The 19,492-nt window shown below is 53.2% G+C and overlaps 1 protein-coding gene across 3 annotated transcripts in view; it reads left to right on the top strand.

Annotated features, from left to right (window-relative positions):
* Positions 1-19,492, top strand: part of PRDM11 (PR/SET domain 11) — a 63,726-nt gene that overhangs the window by 17,396 nt on the left and 26,838 nt on the right. For 2 of the 3 annotated variants that reach the window (XM_077287066.1, XM_077287064.1), the window contains exons 2-7: positions 5,412-5,533; positions 6,918-7,021; positions 8,059-8,321; positions 11,181-11,302; positions 12,451-12,554; positions 13,621-13,883. In XM_077287066.1, the coding sequence (XP_077143181.1) occupies positions 5,412-5,533; positions 6,918-7,021; positions 8,059-8,321; positions 11,181-11,302; positions 12,451-12,554; positions 13,621-13,883 (978 nt within the window). Of the gene's footprint in view, positions 1-4,202; positions 4,354-5,411; positions 5,534-6,917; positions 7,022-8,058; positions 8,322-11,180; positions 11,303-12,450; positions 12,555-13,620; positions 13,884-19,492 lie in introns of those variants that run through there. The other variant, XM_077287065.1, reaches the window with a different exon arrangement.

Here is a 19,492-nt window from a genome sequence, read left to right as displayed (position 1 = left end):
CTACATGTAACGTTTTTTGCTCACGACGGTCCGCTTTTTCCGACCGTGCATGCGCGGCCGGAACTCCGCCCCCACCTCCCCGCACTTCCCCGCACCTCACAATGGGGCATCGGATGCGCTGGAAAAATGCATCCGCTGCCCCCGTTGTGCGGCGGAGACAACGCTAGCGTCGGGAACGTCGGCCCGACGCACCGCGACAGGCCGAGCCCGACGCTAGTGTGAAAGTAGCCTAACCCCCTGATTCCCCCTGTTTACCACCAAATACCTTTTTAAACTCTCCCATGCTTTATGTTAATTCTGCTGGTCTGGTCCAGTAGGTGTCCTTGCTGAGAAGACGATCCCTCCTACCGGCTTATGATCGCCGTCCTCCTGTTTTGATTGATGTGGATGACCTGCGCACTTTGCTCTGGCCCACTGCTGGCAGAGGCTAAAACATTAGGGCTCATGGGCACTTACGTTCTATGCTCTGCCCGCAGTAGAGCGCTTGCGCACTTATGATTTAGGCTTTGGCTGCAGTACGGTGCATGTCAACTTATGATTTAGGCTTTTCCTGCAGTAGAGCGCATGTACACTTAAGTTTTAGCTCTGCCTGCAGTAGAGTGCGTGCACACTTATGTTTTAAACTCTGCTCGCAGTAGGGCACATGTGCACTTATGATTTAGGCTCTGTCCGCAGTATGCGCCCTTGTTATAGGCTCTTCCCGCAGTAGGGCAGAGCAAGGTGTGTAGGCGTTAGCTGGCGATGTCTCTGCGCTGGTGCGAGAGGTGTCATCCACGTCTCAAAGCAGGACGGCTATTAGAAGCTTGTGCACTTTTATGTTTTAGGCACTACCTGCAGTAGGGCGCATGTGCACTTATGAATTAGGCTCTGCTGTCAGTAGGGCGCATGCGCACTTTTAATTTAGGCTCTGCTGGCAGTAGTAGGCGCGTTTGCACTTATGATTTAGGCTCTGCCGGCAGTAGTAGGCGCATGCGCAGTTTTGATTTGGACTCTGCTGGCAGTAGGGCACATGCGCACTTATATATGTAGTAGGCTCTGTCCGCAAGAGGGCGCATGTGCACTTATGATTTAGGCTCTGCAGGCAGTAGGGCACATGCACATTTACACATGTATTAGGCTCTGTCCGCAGTAGGGCGCATGTGCCCTTTTGAGTTAGGCTCTGCCGGCAATAGGGCGCATGCGCAGTTTTGATTTAGGCTCTGCTGGCAGTAGGGTGCATGCACACTTTTGACAGAGGCTCTGCCGGCAGTAGGGCGCATGCACACATATATATTAGGCTCTGTCTGCAGTAGGGCGCATGTGCCCTTTTGAGTTAGGCTCTGCCGGTAGTAGGGCGCACGCGCAGTTTTGATTGAGGCTCTGCCGGCAGTAGGGCGCATGCACACTTATATATATTAGGCTCTGTCCGCAGTAGGGCGCATGTGCCCTTTTGAGTAAGGCTCTGCTGGCAGTAGGAAGCATGAGCAGTTTTGAGTTAGGCTCTGCCGGCAGTAGGGCGCATGCGCAGTTTTGATTTAGGCTCTGCTGGCAGTAGGGCGCGTGCGCACTTTTGATTGAGGCTCTGCCGGCAGTAGGGTGCATGCGCACTTATAAATGTATTAGGCTCTGTCCGCAGAAGGGCGCATGTGCACTTATGATTTAGGCTCTACTGGCAGTAGGGCACTTGCGCACTTATATACTGTATGTATTAGGCTCTGTCCGCAGAAGGGCGTATGTGTACTTTTGATTTAGGCTCTGCTGGCAGTAGGGCGCATGCGCACTTATATATATTAGGCTCTTCCCACAGTAGGGTGCATGTGCACTTTTGATTTAGGCTCTGCCGGCAGTAGGGCACATGCGAACTTGTATATGTATTAGGCTCTTCCCACAGCAGGGCGCATGTGCACTTTTGATTTAGGCTCTGCTGGCAGCAGGGCGCACTTATATATGTATTATGCTCTTCCCACAGTAGGGGTCGCATGTGTACTTTTGATTTAGGCTCTGCCGGCAGTAGGGCACATGCACACTTATATATGTATTAGGCTCTTCCCACAGTAGGGCGCATGTGTACTTTTGATTTAGGCTCTGCTGGCAGTAGGGCGCATGCGCACTTATGTATGTATTAGGCTCTTCCCACAGTAGGGCGCATGTGTACTTTTGATTTAGGCTCTGCTGGCAGTAGGGCGCATGCGCACTTATGTATGTATTAGGCTCTTCCCACAGTAGGGCGCATGTGTACTTTTGATTTAGGCTCTGCTGGCAGTAGGGCGCATGCACACTTATGTATGTATTAGGCTCTGTCCGCAGCAGGGCAGAGCAAATTTGTACAGGAGCGAGCCGGCGAAGTCTCTGCGCAGGCGCGAGAGGCGTCATCCACGTGTCAAAGCAGGAGGACGGCGATTAGTTGACCGGAGCTGCAGGATTTACATAAAGCGCGGGAGAGTTTCAAAAGTTTTTCTGGGGGAGTCAGGGGGTTATATACCCCTTTATCGAATGCAGCACAGGCACTGCTTAAGGTGCTAGTCTTAATTGTGACACGAAAAAACTGGTGACAGGTTCCCTTTAAGTCCGCCGTATGGTTCCAGCGATACAATGCTTTTTATATATTTCTCATTCTTATGGTCTTTACTAAGTGGGAGTGGCTGACAGGATCCTCAGGGGCGTGTTTTTCAGCCGCTCTGCATTATTACCCTGTGTGTTATGCCCCCTTATAAATACAATAAAAAGTAGCAGTAAATCTCAGAAACCGTGTGGTGGATTTAGAAAAAGAAAGAAGTGGAAAATTTAAGGGAGAAGTGGGAATAAAATAAGAGCAAGAACTAGCACCTTAAGACCTGGGGACGGGTCTTATTTAAAGGGGTGATCCTCTGTCACTTAGTAAGTTTCTCAGCTCTTGTAGATGAAGAAAATTGAACATTTGTTGAATAGAAGGTTAAAAAACTACATCTTCTCACCTCTAATCCTGACAAAAAGGGAAGTGAGCGCTCAGCGGGCGGCCAGCACCGCTCATGGTGTCTTGTGGTGAGCCCTGCAGAAGTCACAGGGGAAGTGGGTTTTTTGTGTTCTACAACAGGAAAACCCCTGTGGACGGTTTGGTGAGGCGTGAGGAGGCCTCGGCCTGTGACCAGAGATCGATCACTAGTGACATGTACGAGGTGGCCCCGAGAGGATGACGTAGGCACGCATTACAGGCGATGCTGGGAGGCCAAGCCTCCGTCCATCACCACAACCAAGGGCCACTTTATGCCGCTCCTTTACCCTCGAAGGCATCAGGTGAAGTCATTTCACTACACGGCGACATGTCCGAACGCTGGCCTCGGCCACAGATCCTGTGTTAACGTTACTTCTGCCCCAGACTGCTTTTTAATGGAAGGAGAAAGTCCGTGTTGTGTGACGCCATATTGTACTCGCAGAGGAAACAGGCTTACACCGCTGAGGTAAAACGAAAGCTGACCTCCAACTGGTTCCTCTGGTGTAATGCAAACTGAGCTCTGATTGGAGAAATGGAAGCTGAGCTGCGATTGGCTTCTCTGATGAAAAGGCACCTGTCTTCTGATTGGTAAAATGGAAGCTGAGTCCTGATTGGTTGCTTTTGTGAAATGAAAGCTGAACTCTGATTGGTTGCGATGGTAAAATGAAAGCTGAGCTCTGGTTGCTACAGGCAACAGACAGTTGTGGTGAATGAGGCCTGTATAAAGCACACAAGTGGCCCTCTTTGTATGAGCCAGACTTGGGGCCCTTTGTGTGGTCAACATAGAAAGTACAGTGAAATCTAGACAAGGGCCCCTCTCAGCATGTGGTGCTCCAGTACGGGGGCCTTCATGCAATGTGGCGGCCATTGATCGGGAACGTGTGCCCCTGTCACATTGGCTTAATTGGTGGCGGCCCATTATGTTTCTGGTTTCTCTGTGGCCCACCGGGTGCTGATCGGGGCCCAACAGAGCATGGTGACCGGCCAGTGAGGGGTTTCTTGCGCCCACCCTCTGCGTTTCCCCTCCCCCAGTCGTGTCTCCGTGCACGATAAATACGGGGTCTTTCTGGCAGCTTTCGATAATGAAAAATTCCCTACGTGTAAGTTTTACTGTTGCCATGGAAACCAGCCGACAGAAGAAAGTGCCACCCTCTTCCCGACCGGGCGACTTTCCATTTTTGCACCCTATTTTTTTTTTAATGACTTTTTTTTTTCATTTTTACTGTGTTTTTTCTTCACCTTAGGGAACTTGAACCTGTGATTGTCTGATCACTTATTTTATGCGCTGCAATCCCACAATACTGCAGTAAATGGTCAATATCACGGTCTCCTACAAATGCCAGCCACGCTAGACGCCGTGGAAGACAGGAATGAGGGACGTCAGCCGGCCCCCAACTGCCTTGGTAACCCATCAGCACCCTGTAATCGCTTCGCGAGGGTGTGTGGAACGGCGCAAATCGCTTTCAACGCCTTATAAATGCCACTGTCCGAGATTGACGGCAGCCGATAAGGGGTTAACAGCAGGAGTCAGAGCTCAGCTCCGCTCGCTGCTGTTAGGGTAGTTTATATAGCCATTATATGCCAGGGAGGATGCAGTCTCAGCTCCTGAGCCCGTCTCATAAATGTACCGGGAAGGTGTTAAGAGGCGAGATTGTGTGTCTCCTGCCTGCAGTGATTACGGTAGAATCATAGCAGCACTGCTGCAGAATCTCTTTGAATAGTTGCTACTAGGGATGAGTGAACGTGCTCGGATAAGGTGTTATCTGAGCATGCTCATGTACTAACCAAGTGCTTGAATAATATTTTCACGTTCCCGTGCCTGCATGTCTCGCGGGTGTTCGACATCCGTAACAAATAGGCAATCCATGCATGTCTCGAACAGCAGCGGGGACTCCTTCAACATATTATTTGAGCAGGCCGAAGACACTCAGTTAGTACATGAGCATGCTCAGATAACACCTTATAGGAGCACGTTCGCTCATCGCTACTTGCTACCAATTTTTCATGAATCAATTTGTGCCACGAGATGCACCCGGAGGTGGCAGAAATGAAACGTGCCCTAGCGCACGCAATTTGCCCCCGATACATGGACTCCTCTCCTCCGAAAAGAGAATTATAATGACATTTCTTGTAATTATCTGCACAGGAGTTAACTTGGCAGCGGGGTCACCTGGTGCCAGTGTAAGGGGGGTATAGATCCGAAGGAGGACAAGTTGAGAACTGTTCGCAGGTAAAGAGGATGGAAGCTGCATTCCTGAGCGTTGTAAGAATAAGACACAGGCGGCGCCGCAACATGTCACATACCAGCGCTAACCATCCCCCTCCTCCTCCATGTCTGGCTCATTGCAACCTGTGTGTGTGTAAAAACCACCATGGGCCTCTGGAAACCGAGCAATGGGCCGTCAGACCAAAGGGGGCAAGAACATGGCCGAAGCTGACATGTCTGTATCTTTTGTTATAGGGCATCATGAGCGAGAGCGGCAAGGAATGCCGGGTGGCGTATAGCCCCAGTCTAGGGGAGCTGATGAGGGCGAAGACAGAATTGGGATCAACAGTGGAAGAGAGGAAGTACAGCAAACAATGGTGAGTCCGATAAAAAATACATCCGTCCTTAAGCCGCCGTTATATTTCGTGCCCTACGTTTACCGCGTATGCCAGGAAAACTCCTGACGTGCCCGCTAAACATGTCTATAGGCCTAAAGAGAGTCAAAAGGTGTGCAGAATGTCTACGGGCCCGAGTCATCATTTGCAAAAAATGTTATAGGCCATTTTTCTTTTTTTACCTTGTGGTATTTGTTTAACATTCTTCAAAATGGTGCAGGAATTTTGCCCAAAATCGAAAATGCTCATATTTTTATGTTTGTTTTTTTTTCAAATTTTTTTTAGCACAAAAAAGTCACACGTCATAACATTTGTGCAAAAAAAATGACAGACGTGCATAAGATCACTCCAAGGAGGGAGGCACTTGAGTATATTTTTGCAAACCTTTTTTGACTTCCTAAAAAAAGACCCAATCGGTGTATTAGCAGAAAACATCTGGAAAATAAAAACCTCGTTCACAATGATGATCGTTTAAGAAAAAAATCAACAACAAACAAAAATACGGAATAGAAAAAAAGTCTTTAAAAAAGGCTCAAATGAAAAAATAGATGTTAAAAAACAGGCAAAAAAACACACTAAAATCTAGACTAAAAAGGTGCAAAAGGTCCTATGAGTTCTTACATCACAATTAGTCTACCCCTTACTGGGTACTGGTGTCAGGACCCCAAACTTCACTGACCATCAGTACATAAAGGGGTCTCACCACAATTATCCAGTAGATACAAGATAGCTCATTGACTGCCGGGCACCCAGTGATCCTAAAAACAGGGCACAGCAGAGTGCAGCCTGATTGTGCGTGCTCGACCTCCGCTCCATTCATTCCACATAGGCTGCAGAGTACCACTGATTGCGGCGCCGATCTGCGCAGCTGCGTAACTTTTTACTCATTCTGAGTCCCGCGCACCTTGGAGTCAGCGGTACAAGACTGCCATCTAATGGCCAAATTTAAAAATACAACAGGTGATTAAAAATGACAACTCTAAGCTGCAGGACTAGTGGCATCATGGATTATGCAGATGCCCCTGGAATTTTCATAGGGGCCACGTCTGCACTTGCCCAGCAGTCCGCCTGCTGATCGCTCCCCACGTGCAGTTTTGTCATCCCTACCTGTAGTCCGGCACAGCGCCCCCCGTGTCAGTGTGCTGTTTCTAGTACTGCAGCTCAGCCTAGTCACTTGAGCACATTAGGCAAGATTGTTCCTGTTGTCTAATAAAATGAGGGCCTCAGCTGTCAGACCTGTCACTATATATCTGTCGGGCAACCCCATTCTAACGACTCGATGACTGATGACCAAAACTGGAAAGAAAAATTTAAAAATTGGAAAAAAGATCAAATGCAGATGCTTCACTTCATTTCTTCTGTTCAGCTCTGCAGGGTCCAATTCACGCTGCAAGGACTTGGAGTCCAAAAGGCTAAAGGAGAAGAGGGACGCTGCAATGTCTAAAAGTCCCCAACAGGTGGATTTTTGGTGTAAGTTTAACCCTTAATAGGAGGCATTGCAATCAGAGCGGACAGTGTGTAGCCTCATCATAATATAGGAAACGCTGCAATTTTGCTATTCCTCTGTTATTCATCCTGGAAATATATGAATAGTTTGGGATCAGGGGTGTAATGACTGCGGTCGCAGAGATCGCAGCTGGGCCCGTGCGGGTGAGGAGTCCGCTGATGCTTGTACAAACTTCAACTGGATGTGCGTCCTTGAGTGCACATTCAGCTGAACTGTATTGCGGCACAGAGACCCGTTGGGTCCATGCGCAGTAATACAAGCTGACGTCAGCGTGCACGTGACTGGGGGCACATGGTAGTGATGTCATTCGCTTCCGTCGCTTGCACGCTGAAGTCAGCTGCTAGTTTCAGAAGAGGACGCCGAGCGGAGGGAAGGTGAGTATAATGGTTTACTTTTTTCTAGCATTTCGGCAGATTATAAAATGAGTTTTCATAGTTTTTGGTGTCATTGGTCAGTCACCTTCTGCCCAGCAGTGACATGCTTCCGGGTACTCAGCTCCTTGGGAGAGACCTCCTGCTGAGACCCCCAGAAATAGCTGTAGTTTGTTGAGTTATTTCCCTGCAGCGCCACCTCAGGAGAAGTGTAGTATTACACAGTTGTCATTCACATCAGTGGGTTGTCTGTCATACAGGACGGGTCCTCCAGAGAGAGGGAGACACTGTATCCCCCTCTATAAATGCCTCGCTAGGTGGATGGAAATGGGTCTTCTGAACTAAACAACCAATTTAAGCAAAAAAAAGTCGTATCAGAGTTTCTGTAAAAATGCTTGTACTGAAAAGTTTATCATATGGGGAATACAAAACTGTACTGACTTGTACTTTTATTAAAAAAGAGGGAACGCTCAGATTACCGTTTAGTGAAGCCAGCTGAGATCTTGAAATTTAAGGAATTGATACAGGACATGTATTAGAAATCTGAATTAATCGGTAATAAATGGTGGAGGTCAGCAGTCACTGTTGGGGGCATGAGCTAATTTCGGCCCTTTTCTCTCCCCCTCCAGTCTGTGAGCTTTGCCAGGAATACTTTGTCGATGAGTGTCCCAGTCATGGCCCCCCGGTCCTGGTGCCGGACACACATGTTCCACTCGGCGTGCCAGACCGGGCAGCGCTAACGGCTCCATGTGGGATTGAGGTGGTGAAGGACGACACCGGGGAGAGTGAAGTGCGCTGTGTGAATGATGTCATCCCCAAAGGGCAGATGTACGGGCCGTACGAGGGGAAGATCTCGTCCCAGGACCAGTCATCGGGATTCTTCTCCTGTCTGGTGCGTATACTGAATAAAGTCTTAATACCAGATGTGGCATAATAAGGGATTAAAGCCTGTGCGAGTATTAGAGTATCATCTGCAATAGCAAACATTCTGCAACTTTGCGTTTCACTTCCTCGCCAGTTTCAAGATTCCTCTTGCTGTCAGTGAATGGAAGAACTTACACCGAGGATGAAAACCTGTACAGGTTAAATCTTCTTAGTTGAGTGTTTGCTCCAGTTGTGTCTCTGAGTGCTTGACCTCAGGCATCTGATACCTGGAAACTGCACTGATACACTGTAACAAACTATCAGGTCTGGAGAGAGGTTTGTGCTGCTGATGCCCTAAGCCAAGACTGCATATGATAGTAAGGAACTCACAGCAGCAAGAATTGTGGCTTCTGTATATAAACAAGGATGTCGCCATTTACTGACAGCATTATATTCTATAGGGAGGAGGGCTGTATTATATTCTATGGGGGGGCTGTATTATATTCTATGGGGGACTGTATTATATTCTATGGGGGGCTGTATTACATTCTCTGGGGGCTGCATTATATTCTATGGGGGGCTGTATTATATTCTATGAGAGGTGATTGCATCACACTCTATGAGGGGGCTACATTATATTCTATGGGCAGCTGCATTATACTATATGAGGAGGGCTGCATTATATTCTATGGGGGGCTGCATTATGCTCTGACGTGGCTACCATATATTATATATGCAGGGTCTGCATTATTACTATATGAGGGGGCTGCATTATATTCTTTGGGGGGTTACATTATACTCAGGGGGCTACAATATATTCTGTGGGGTGGCTGCATTATACTCTGGGTGGCATCATTATACTATATGTGGGCTGCGTTATACTTTATCGAGGACTATGGGGAATACATTATACTATATGAAGAACTATGGGGTGCATTATACTATGGGAAGTGAATTGTACTACATGGATGACTATGGCGGTGCATTATACTTTATGGTGCATTATGAGGAATGTATTATACTATTTGGAGGACTGAGGAGTGTATTATACTATTTGGAGGACTGTGGCAGTAAATTATACTATATGGAGGACTGAGGAGTGTATTATACTATATGGAGGAATTGCAGTGTATTTTAATATATGGAGGACTATGAGGAGTGTATTATACTATATGGAGGACTGAGGAGTGTATTATACTATATGGAGGACTGAGGAGTGTGATATTCTATATGGAGGACTGAGCAGTGTATTTTAATATATGGAGGACTGAGGAGTGTATTCTACTATATGAAGGACTGAGGAGTGTATTATACTATATGGAGGACTGAGGTGCACATTATAATATATGGAGGACTATGGGGCACATTATATTATATGGAGGACTATGGGGGATAACATGATACTGTATGGGGACAGATTGATCTAATTGTGATTGTTCTGTTCCCTTCATTCTTTCTCAGTTGGTGTAAAGAGGCCGGGAAACAAGCGAACAACTTCAGTATTGTCGATCACACTCGTTTAGTGGCCTGAGATCAGCGCATGTAAATACAGCAGAAATGCTTCGCAGGGAGATGAGGCAAGGATGATGACAGTTGTAGTTAGTACCCGGCGCCTGGGAATAGCGCTAACTCTACTGCTTTTCCCAGCCGCCAGAACATTTAATTCTGGTATGTGAAATGATTTTTAGGGTTCATGTCAGCTGCGTAATGTCAGCTGCTATCAATCCCTGGTGTAAGTAATGGAGAGGTGTCTTTCAGACACCCCCACCACTAGCCCAGACCTGGCGAGACCCAGCAACTCTGAAGAGCAGTGATGGCAGTAACAATACCACTCTTCACAGTCGCCGAGCTAAGCGCAAGACCCGGAATATCTGAAGAGCGGAGACGTTACTGATGTCACCGCTCTTCAGAGTCACCGGGTCTCGTGCTGCGCAGCGGAACCAAAAGTGGCTGTAGGCAAAGTATATGGAGCATCAGAATGAGGTTCCATAGCCTTTGGTCGTCTCAATTCCTTCATTATCTACGAGATCCAGTTATGTAGGTAAAGTAGCGGCTTTTCTTGGTACTGCAACCAACTAAAAGCCATAAATAGGACTGAGCTGTAATGCTGGATTCAGCTGTGATTATATGTTATATAGTCGTGTTACACTCCCCTCACTTCTTGTAACCTACAAGTGTACAAAGATATTATACAGTCACCATGTGACAAGTGGGCCAGTGTGACTTCAAATGCCAGGGCTGAATTTTAGTCCCAGTCCGGCCCTGCAAATAGGCAATCCATGCATGTGTCGAACAGCCGCGAGACATGCAGCAGCGGGGACTGCAACATATTATTTGAGCAGGCCGAAGACACTCAGTTAGTACACGAGCATGCTCAGATAACACCTTATAGGAGCACGTTCACTCATCACTACTTGCTACCAATTTTTCATGAATCAATTTGTGCCACAAGATGCACCCGGAGGTGGCAGAAATTAAACGTGCCCTAGCGCACGCAATTTGCCCCCAATACATGGACTCCTCTCCTCCGAAAAGAGAATTATAATGACATTTCTTGTAATTATCTGCACAGGAGTTAACTTGGCAGCGGGGTCACCTGGTGCCAGTGTAAGGGGGGTATAGATCCGAAGGAGGACAAGTTGAGAACTGTTCGCAGGTAAAGAGGATGGAAGCTGCATTCCTGAGCGTTGTAAGAATAAGACACAGGCGGCGCCGCAACATGTCACATACCAGCGCTAACCATCCCCCTCCTCCTCCATGTCTGGCTCATTGCAACCTGTGTGTGTGTAAAAACCACCATGGGCCTCTGGAAACCGAGCAATGGGCCGTCAGACCAAAGGGGGCAAGAACATGGCCGAAGCTGACATGTCTGTATCTTTTGTTATAGGGCATCATGAGCGAGAGCGGCAAGGAATGCCGGGTGGCGTATAGCCCCAGTCTAGGGGAGCTGATGAGGGCGAAGACAGAATTGGGATCAACAGTGGAAGAGAGGAAGTACAGCAAACAATGGTGAGTCCGATAAAAAATACATCCGTCCTTAAGCCGCCGTTATATTTCGTGCCCTACGTTTACCGCGTATGCCAGGAAAACTCCTGACGTGCCCGCTAAACATGTCTATAGGCCTAAAGAGAGTCAAAAGGTGTGCAGAATGTCTACGGGCCCGAGTCATCATTTGCAAAAAATTTTATAGGCCATTTTTCTTTTTTTACCTTGAGGTATTCGTTTAACATTCTTCAAAACGGTGCAGAAATTGTGCCCAAAATCAAAAATGCTCTTTATTTTTATGTTTTTTTCCCCCAATTATTTAGCACAAAAAAGTCACACGTCATAACATTTGTGCAAAAAAAATGACAGACGTGCATAAGATCACTCCAAGGAGGGAGACACTTGAGTATATTTTTGCAAAACTTTTTTGACTTCCTAAAAAAAAACCCCGGTGAAAAAATCGGTGAATTAGCAGAAAACATCTGGAAAACCAAAACCTCGTTCACAATGATGATCATTTAAGAGAAAAATCAACAACCAAAAAAATACGGAAAAAAAAAAAAAGACTTTAAAAAAGGCTCAAATGAAAAAATAGATGTTAAAAAAAAAAAACAGGCAAAAAAACACTAAAATTTAACTTTTTATTACTTGGGCTGTCAACTGTAGTTACATAAAACCAGACAATCATTCCGAGTCAGCGGTACAAGACTGCCATCTATTGGAAACACTCTCTAATATATTACAGGTATTGAAAAATGACAACTCTAAGCCGGTAATGACAGCCACAGTCTCTGCAGGACTAGTGGCATCATGTAGCATGCAGATGCCCCTGGGATTTTCATAGGGGCCACGGCTGCACTTGCCCGGTAGTCTGCCTGCAGATCGCTCCCCAGGTGCAGTTCTGTCATCCCTTCCTGTAGTCCGGCACAGCGCCCCCTGTGTCAGTGTGCTGTTTCTGGTACTGCAGCTCAGCCTATTCACTTGAGCACATTAGGCAAGATTGTTCCTGTTGTCGAATAAAATGAGGGCCTCAGCTGTCAGACCTCTCACTATATATCTATCGAGCAACCCCATTCTAACGACTCGGTGACTGATGACCAAAACTGGAAAGAAAAATGTAAAAATTGGAAAAAAATCAAATTTAGATGCTTAATTTCATTTGTCCTGTTCAGTTCTACAGGTTCCAATTCACGCTGCAAGGACTTGGAGCCCAAAAGGCTAAAGGAGAAGAGGGACGCGGCAATGTCTAAAAGTCTCCAGCAGGTGGATTTTTGGTGTAAGTTGAACCCTTAATAGTAGGCATTGCAATCAAAGCGGACAGTGTGTAGCCTCATCATAATATAGAAAACGCTGCAATTTTGCTATTCCTCTGTTATTCCTCCTGGAAATATATGAATAGTTTGGGATCAGGGTTGTAATGACTGCTGCGGTCGCAGAGATCGCAGCTGGGACCGTGCGGGTGAGGGGTCCGCTGATGCTTGTACAAACTTCAACTGGATGTGCGTCCTTGAGTGCACATTCAGCTGAAGTGTATTGCGGCACAGACACCCGTTGGGTCCATGCGCAGTAATACAAGCTGACGTCGGCGTGCACGTGACTGGGGGCACATGGCAGTGATGTAATTCGCTTCCGTCGCTTGCACGCTGAAGTCAGCTGCCAGCTTCAGAAGAGGACGCCGAGCGGAGGGAAGGTGAGTATAATGGTTTTCTTTTTTCTATGCATTAAAGAACAGCAGCAGAACCAGGGACATATACCATCTAGCATTTCGGCAGATTATAAAATGAGTTTTCATAGTTTTTGGTGACATTGGTCGGTCACTTTCTGCACACCAGTGACATGGTTTAGGGTACTCAGCTCCTCGGGAGACTTGACTTACTATTTTCTGAGAAGGGTCCCGTGACAATAAAGGTATGGGTTGTTGGGTAATTTCCCTGCAGCGCCACCTCAGGAGAAGTGTAGTATTACACAGTTGTCATTCACATCAGTGGGTTGTCTGTCATACAGGACAGGTCCTCCAGAGAGAGGGAGACACTGTATCCCCCTCTATAAATGCCTTGCTAGGTGTTTTAAGATAAAAAAAAGTTGTATCAGAGTTTCCCTAAAAATGCTTGTAATTAAAAGTTTATCATACAGAGAATATAAATCTGTACTGACTTGTGCTTTTATTAGAAAAGAGGGAACGCTCAGATTACCATTTAGTAAAGCCAGCAGAGATCTTGCAGTTTAAGGAATTGATACAGGACATGTATTAGAAAGCTGAATTAAAGGGTAATAAATGGTGGAGGTCAGCAGTCACTGTTGGGGGCTTTAGCTCATTTCGGCCCTTTTCTCTCCCCCTCCAGTCTGTGAGCTTTGCCAGGAATACTTTGTTGATGAGTGTCCCAGTCATGGCCCCCCGGTCCTGGTCCCGGACACACATGTTCCCTTCGGCGTGCCGGACCGGGCAGCGCTAACGGCTCCATGTGGGATTGAGGTGGTGAAGGACGACACCGGGGAGAGTGAAGTGCGCTGTGTGAATGATGTCATCCCCAAAGGGCAGATGTACGGGCCGTACGAGGGGAAGATCTCGTCCCAGGACCAGTCATCGGGATTCTTCTCCTGGCTGGTGCGTATACTGAATAAAGTGTTAATACTAGATGTGGCATATAAGGGGTTAAAGCCTGTGCGAGTATTAGAGTATCATCTGCAATAGCAAACATTCTGCAACTTTGCATTTCACTTCCTCGCCAGTTTCAAGATTCCTCTTGCTGTCAGTGAATGGAAGAACTTACACCGAGGATGAAAACCTGTACAGGTCGAATCTTCTTAGCTGAGTGTTTGCTCCAGTTGTATCTCTGAGTGTTTGACCTCAGGCATCTGATACCTGGAAACTGCACTGATACACTGTAACAAACTATCAGGTCTGGAGAGAGGTTTGTGCTGCTGATACACTTGGCCAAGACTGTAAGGAACTCTCAGCCCCAAGAATTGTGGCTTCTATATATAAACAAGGATGTCGCCATTTACTGACAGCAAGCGGAGAACTTCCAGATAGTGAGGCATCGAAACATGCAGCACATTAAAAAGGAACATGAAATCCTCCAGTTCCAGGGGTCGTCTAATGGCATGAAGTGGCCGCAGAGGGTCCCACATTGGTCTTGTAGCGGGGTTCCGTTGCTTCCCTGCCGGCCGTCATTCTTCAGTCTCAAGATCATATCCCAATATGTAGTACTAGCTATTGAACCCGTTCTACGCGCGGGTGGCGAGCATTTATATTGGTATATGGTCTCCATCCTGGTATGTGCTGCTCCCATCTTGCTCTCCCATCCTGTCATGTGCTGCTCCATCCTGCGCCCCCATCCTGTCATGTGGTGCTCCATCCTGCGCCCCCATCCTGTCATGTGGTGCTCCATCCTGCATCCCCATCCTGTCATGTGCTCCCATCCTGCGCCCCCATCCTATTATGTGATGCTCCATCCTGCGTCTCCATCCTGTCATGTGCTCACATCCTGCGCCCCCATCCTGTGATATGCTGCTCCATCCTACACCCCCATCCTGTCATGTGTGTGCGCCCTATTCTGTCATGTCCTGCTCCCATCCTGTGCCCCCATTCTGTCATGTGCTGCTCCCATCCTGTGCCCCCATCCTGTCATGTGCTGCTCCCATTTTGTCATGTGCTCCCATCCTGCACCCCCATCCTGTCATGTGTGCGCCCCCATTCTGTCATGTGCTGCTGCCATCGTGCGCAATCATTCTGTCATGTGCTGCTCCCATCCTGCGCCCCCATTCTGTCATGTGGTGCTCCCATCCTGCGCCCCCATTCTGTCATGTGCTGCTCCCATCCTGTGCCCCCATTCTGTTGTAATGTGCTGCACCCATTCTGCCTGTTCCTGTTTCCATTCTGCCATATGTTGCTCTCATCTTTCTCTCTCCGGCTCTACTGCCCGAGTGCGGCTGTGCTGAGTGCGGGCGGCTGTGCTGAGTGCGGGCGGCTGTGCTGAGTGCGGGCGGCTGTGCTGAGTGCGGGCGGCTGTGCTGAGTGCGGGCGGCTGTGCTGAGTGCGGGCGGCTGTGCTGAGTGCGGGCGGCTGTGCGTGGCGGTGCTGAGTGTGGGCGGCTGTGCGTGGCGGTGCTGAGTGTGGGAGGCTGTGCGTGGCGGTGCTGAGTGCGGGCGGCTGTGTGTGGCGATGCTGAGTGCGGGCGGCTGTGCTGAGTGCGGGCGGCTGTGCGTGGCTGTGCTGATTGCGGGCGGCTGTGCTGAGGGCGGGCGGCTGTGCGTGGCGGTGCTGAGTGCGGGCAGCTGTGCTGAGTGCGGGCGGCTGTGCTGAGTGCGGGCGGCTGTGCTGAGTGCGGGCGGCTGTGCTGAGTGCGGGCGGCTGTGCTGAGTGCGGGCGGCTGTGCTGAGTGCGGGCGGCTGTACTGAGTGCGGGCGGCTGTGCGTGGCTGTGCTGAGTGCGGGCGGCTGTGCTGAGTGCGGGCGGCTGTGCTGAGTGCGGGCGGCTGTGCGTGGCGGTGCTGAGTGCAGGCGGCTGTGCTGAGTGCGGGCGGCTGTGCTGAGTGCGGGCGGCTGTGCTGAGTGCGGGCGGCTGTGCTGAGTGCGGGCGGCTGTGCGTGGCTGTGCTGAGTGCGGGCGGCTGTGCGTGGCTGTGCTGAGTGCCGGCGGCTGTGCGTGGCTGTGCTGAGTGCCGGCGGCTGTGCGTGGCTGTGCTGAGTGCCGGCGGCTGTGCTGAGTGCCTGCGGCTGTGCTGAGTGCGGGCGGCTGTGCATGGCTGTGCTGAGTGCGGGCGGCTGTGCGTGATTGTGCTGAGTGCGGGCGGCTGTGCGTGGCGGTGCTGAGTGCGGGCGGCTGTGCGTGGCGGTGCTGAGTGTGGGCGGCTGTGCGTGGCGGTGCTGAGTGTGGGAGGCTGTGCGTGGCGATGCTGAGTGCGGGCGGCTGTGCTGAGTGCGGGCGGCTGTGCGTGGCTGTGCTGAGTGCGGGCGGCTGTGCTGAGGGTGGCGGTGGTGAGTGCGGGCGGCTGTGCGTGGCGGTGGTGAGTGCGGGCGGCTGTGCGTGGCGGTGGTGAGAGTGCGGGCGGCTGTGCGTGGCAGTGGTGAGTGCCGGCGGCTGTGCTGAGTGCGGGCGGCTGTGCGTGGCGGTGGTGAGTGCGGGCGGCTGTGCGTGGCGGTGGTGAGTGCGGGCGGCTGTGCGTGGCGGTGCTGAGTGCAGGCGGCTGTGCTGAGTGCGGGCGGCTGTGCTGAGTGCGGGCGGCTGTGCTGAGTGCGGGCGGCTGTGCTGAGTGCGGGCGGCTGTGCTGAGTGCGGGCGGCTGTGCGTGGCGGTGCTGAGTGCGGGCAGCTGTGCGTGGCGGTGCTGAGTGCGGGCGGCTGTGCGTGGCGGTGCTGGGTGCGGGCGGCTGTGCGTGGCGGTTCTGAGTGCGGGCGGCTGTGCGTGGCGGTGGTGAGTGCGGGCGGCTGTGCGTGGCGGTGGTGAGTGCGGGCGGCTGTGCGTGGCGGTGGTGAGAGTGCGGGCGGCTGTGCGTGGCAGTGGTGAGTGCCGGCGGCTGTGCTGAGTGCGGGCGGCTGTGCGTGGCGGTGGTGAGTGCGGGCGGCTGTGCGTGGCGGTGGTGAGTGCGGGCGGCTGTGCAGGGTGGTGCTGAGAGTGCGGGCGGCTGTGCGTGGCGGTGGTGAGTGCGGGCGGCTGTGCGTGGCGGTGGTGAGTGCGGGCGGCTGTGCGTGGCGGTGCTGAGAGTGCGGGCGGCTGTGCGTGGAGGTGGTGAGTTCGGGCGGCTGTGCGTGGTGGTGCTGAGAGTGCGGGCGACTGTGCCTGGCGGTGGTGAGTGCGGGCGGCTGTGCGGGGTGGTGCTGAGTGCGGGCGGCTGTGCTGAGTGAGTGAGTGCGGGAGGCTGTGCTGAGTGCGGGAGGCTGTGCGTGGCTGTGCTGAGTACGGGAGGCTGTGCTGAGTGCGGGCGGCTGTACGTGGCGGTGGTGAGTGCGGGCGGCTGTGCATGGCGCGGTGCTGAGTGCGGGCGGCTGTGCTGAGTGCGGGCGGCTGTGCTGAGTGCGGGCGGCTGTGCGTGGCGGTGGTGAGTTCGGGCGGCTGTGCCTGGCGGTGGTGAGTGCGGGCGGCTGTGCGTGGCGGTGGTGAGTGCGGGCTGCTGTGCGTGGCGGTGGCGAGTGCGGGCGGCTGTGCGTGGCGGTGGTCAGAGTGCGGGCGGCTGTGCGTGGCAGTGGTGAGTGCCGGTGGCTGTGCTGAGTGCCGGCGGCTGTGCTGAGTGCCGGCGGCTGTGCGTGGCTGTGCTGAGTGCGGGCGGCTGTGGTGAGTGCGGGCGGCTGTGCGTGGCGGTGGTGAGTGCGGGCGGCTGTGCGTGGCGGTGGTGAGTGCGGGCGGCTGTGTGGGGTGGTGCCGAGAGTGCGGGCGGCTGTGCGTGGCGGTGGTGAGTGCGGGCGGCTGTGCGTGGCGGTGGTGAGTGCGGGCGGCTGTGCGTGGCGGTGGTGAGTGCGGGCGGCTGTGCGTGGAGGTGGTGAGTTCGGGCGGCTGTGCCTGGCGGTGGTGAGTGCGGGCGGCTGTGCGTGGCGGTGGTGAGTGCGGGCGGCTGTGCGTGGCGGTGGTGAGTGCGGGCGGCTGTGCGTGGCAGTGGTGAGTTCGGGCGGCTGTGCGTGGTGGTGCTGAGAGTGCGGGCGGCTGTGCCTGGCGGTGGTTAGTGCGGGCGGCTGTGCGGGGTGGTGCTGAGTGCGGGCGGCTGTGCGTGGCGGTGGTGAGTGCAGGCGGCTGTGCGTGGCAGTGGTGAGTGCCGGCGGCTGTGCTGAGTGCCGGCGGCTGTGCTGAGTGCCGGCGGCTGTGCGTGGCTGTGCTGAGTGCGGGCGGCTGTGCTGAGGGCGGGCAGCTGTGCGTGGCGGTGCTGAGTGCGGGCGGCTGTGCTGAGTGCGGGCGGCTGTGCTGAGTGCGGGCGGCTGTGCTGAGTGCGGGCGGCTGTGCTGAGTGCGGGCGGCTGTGCTGAGTGCGGGCGGCTGTGCTGAGTGCGGGCGGCTGTGCGTGGCGGTGCTGAGTGCGGGCGGCTGTGCGTGGCTGTGCTGAGTGCCGGCGGCTGTGCGTGGCTGTGCTGAGTGCCGGCGGCTGTGCGTGGCTGTGCTGAGTGCCGGCGGCTGTGCTGAGTGCCTGCGGCTGTGCTGAGTGCGGGCGGCTGTGCATGGCTGTGCTGAGTGCGGGCGGCTGTGCGTGACTGTGCTGAGTGCGGGCGGCTGTGCGTGACTGTGCTGAGTGCGAGCGGCTGTGCGTGGCGGTGCTGAGTGCGGGCGGCTGTGCGTGGCGGTGCTGAGTGGGCGGCTGTGCGTGGCGGTGCTGAGTGTGGGAGGCTGTGCGTGGCGGTGCTGAGTGCGGGCGGCTGTGCGTGGCGATGCTGAGTGCGGGCGGCTGTGCTGAGGGCGGGCGGCTGTGCGTGGCGGTGCTGAGTGCGGGCGGCTGTGCTGAGTGCGGGCGGCTGTGCTGAGTGCGGGCGGCTGTGCTGAGTGCGGGCGGCTGTGCTGAGTGCGGGCGGCTGTGCTGAGTGCGGGCGGCTGTGCGTGGCTGTGCTGAGTGCGGGCGGCTGTGCTGAGTGCGGGCGGCTGTGCGTGGCGGTGCTGAGTGCGGGCGGCTGTGCTGAGTGCGGGCGGCTGTGCTGAGTGCGGGCGGCTGTGCGTGGCGGTGCTGAGTGCGGGCGGCTGTGCGTGGCGGTGGTGAGTGCGGGCGGCTGTGCGTGGCGGTGGTGAGTGCGGGCGGCTGTGCGTGGAGGTGCTGGGTGCAGGCGGCTGTGCGTGGCGGTTCTGAGTGCGGGTTGCTGTGCGTGGCGGTGGTGAGTGCGGGCGGCTGTGCGTGGCGGTGGTGAGTGCGGACGGCTGTGCTGAGTGCGGGAGGCTGTGCTGAGTGCGGGAGGCTGTGCGTGGCTGTGCTGAGTGCGGGAGGCTGTGCTGAGTGCGGGCGGCTGTACGTGGCGGTGGTGAGTGCGGGCGGCTGTGCGTGGCGCGGTGGTGAGTGCGGGCGGCTGTGCTGAGTGCGGGCGGCTGTGCTGAGTGCGGGCGGCTGTGCGTGGCGGTGGTGAGTTCGGGCGGCTGTGCCTGGCGGTGGTGAGTGCGGGCGGCTGTGCGTGGCGGTGGTGAGTGCGGGCGGCTGTGCGTGGCGGTGGCGAGTGCGGGCGGCTGTGCGTGGCGGTGGTCAGAGTGCGGGCGGCTGTGCTGAGTGCCGGCGGCTGTGCGTGGCTGTGCTGAGTGCGGGCGGCTGTGCT

The sequence above is a fragment of the Ranitomeya variabilis genome, chromosome 2, assembly GCF_051348905.1.
Source record: "Ranitomeya variabilis isolate aRanVar5 chromosome 2, aRanVar5.hap1, whole genome shotgun sequence".
Lineage (NCBI taxonomy): Eukaryota > Metazoa > Chordata > Amphibia > Anura > Dendrobatidae > Ranitomeya > Ranitomeya variabilis.
This window is presented reverse-complemented; position numbering and strand designations above follow the sequence as displayed.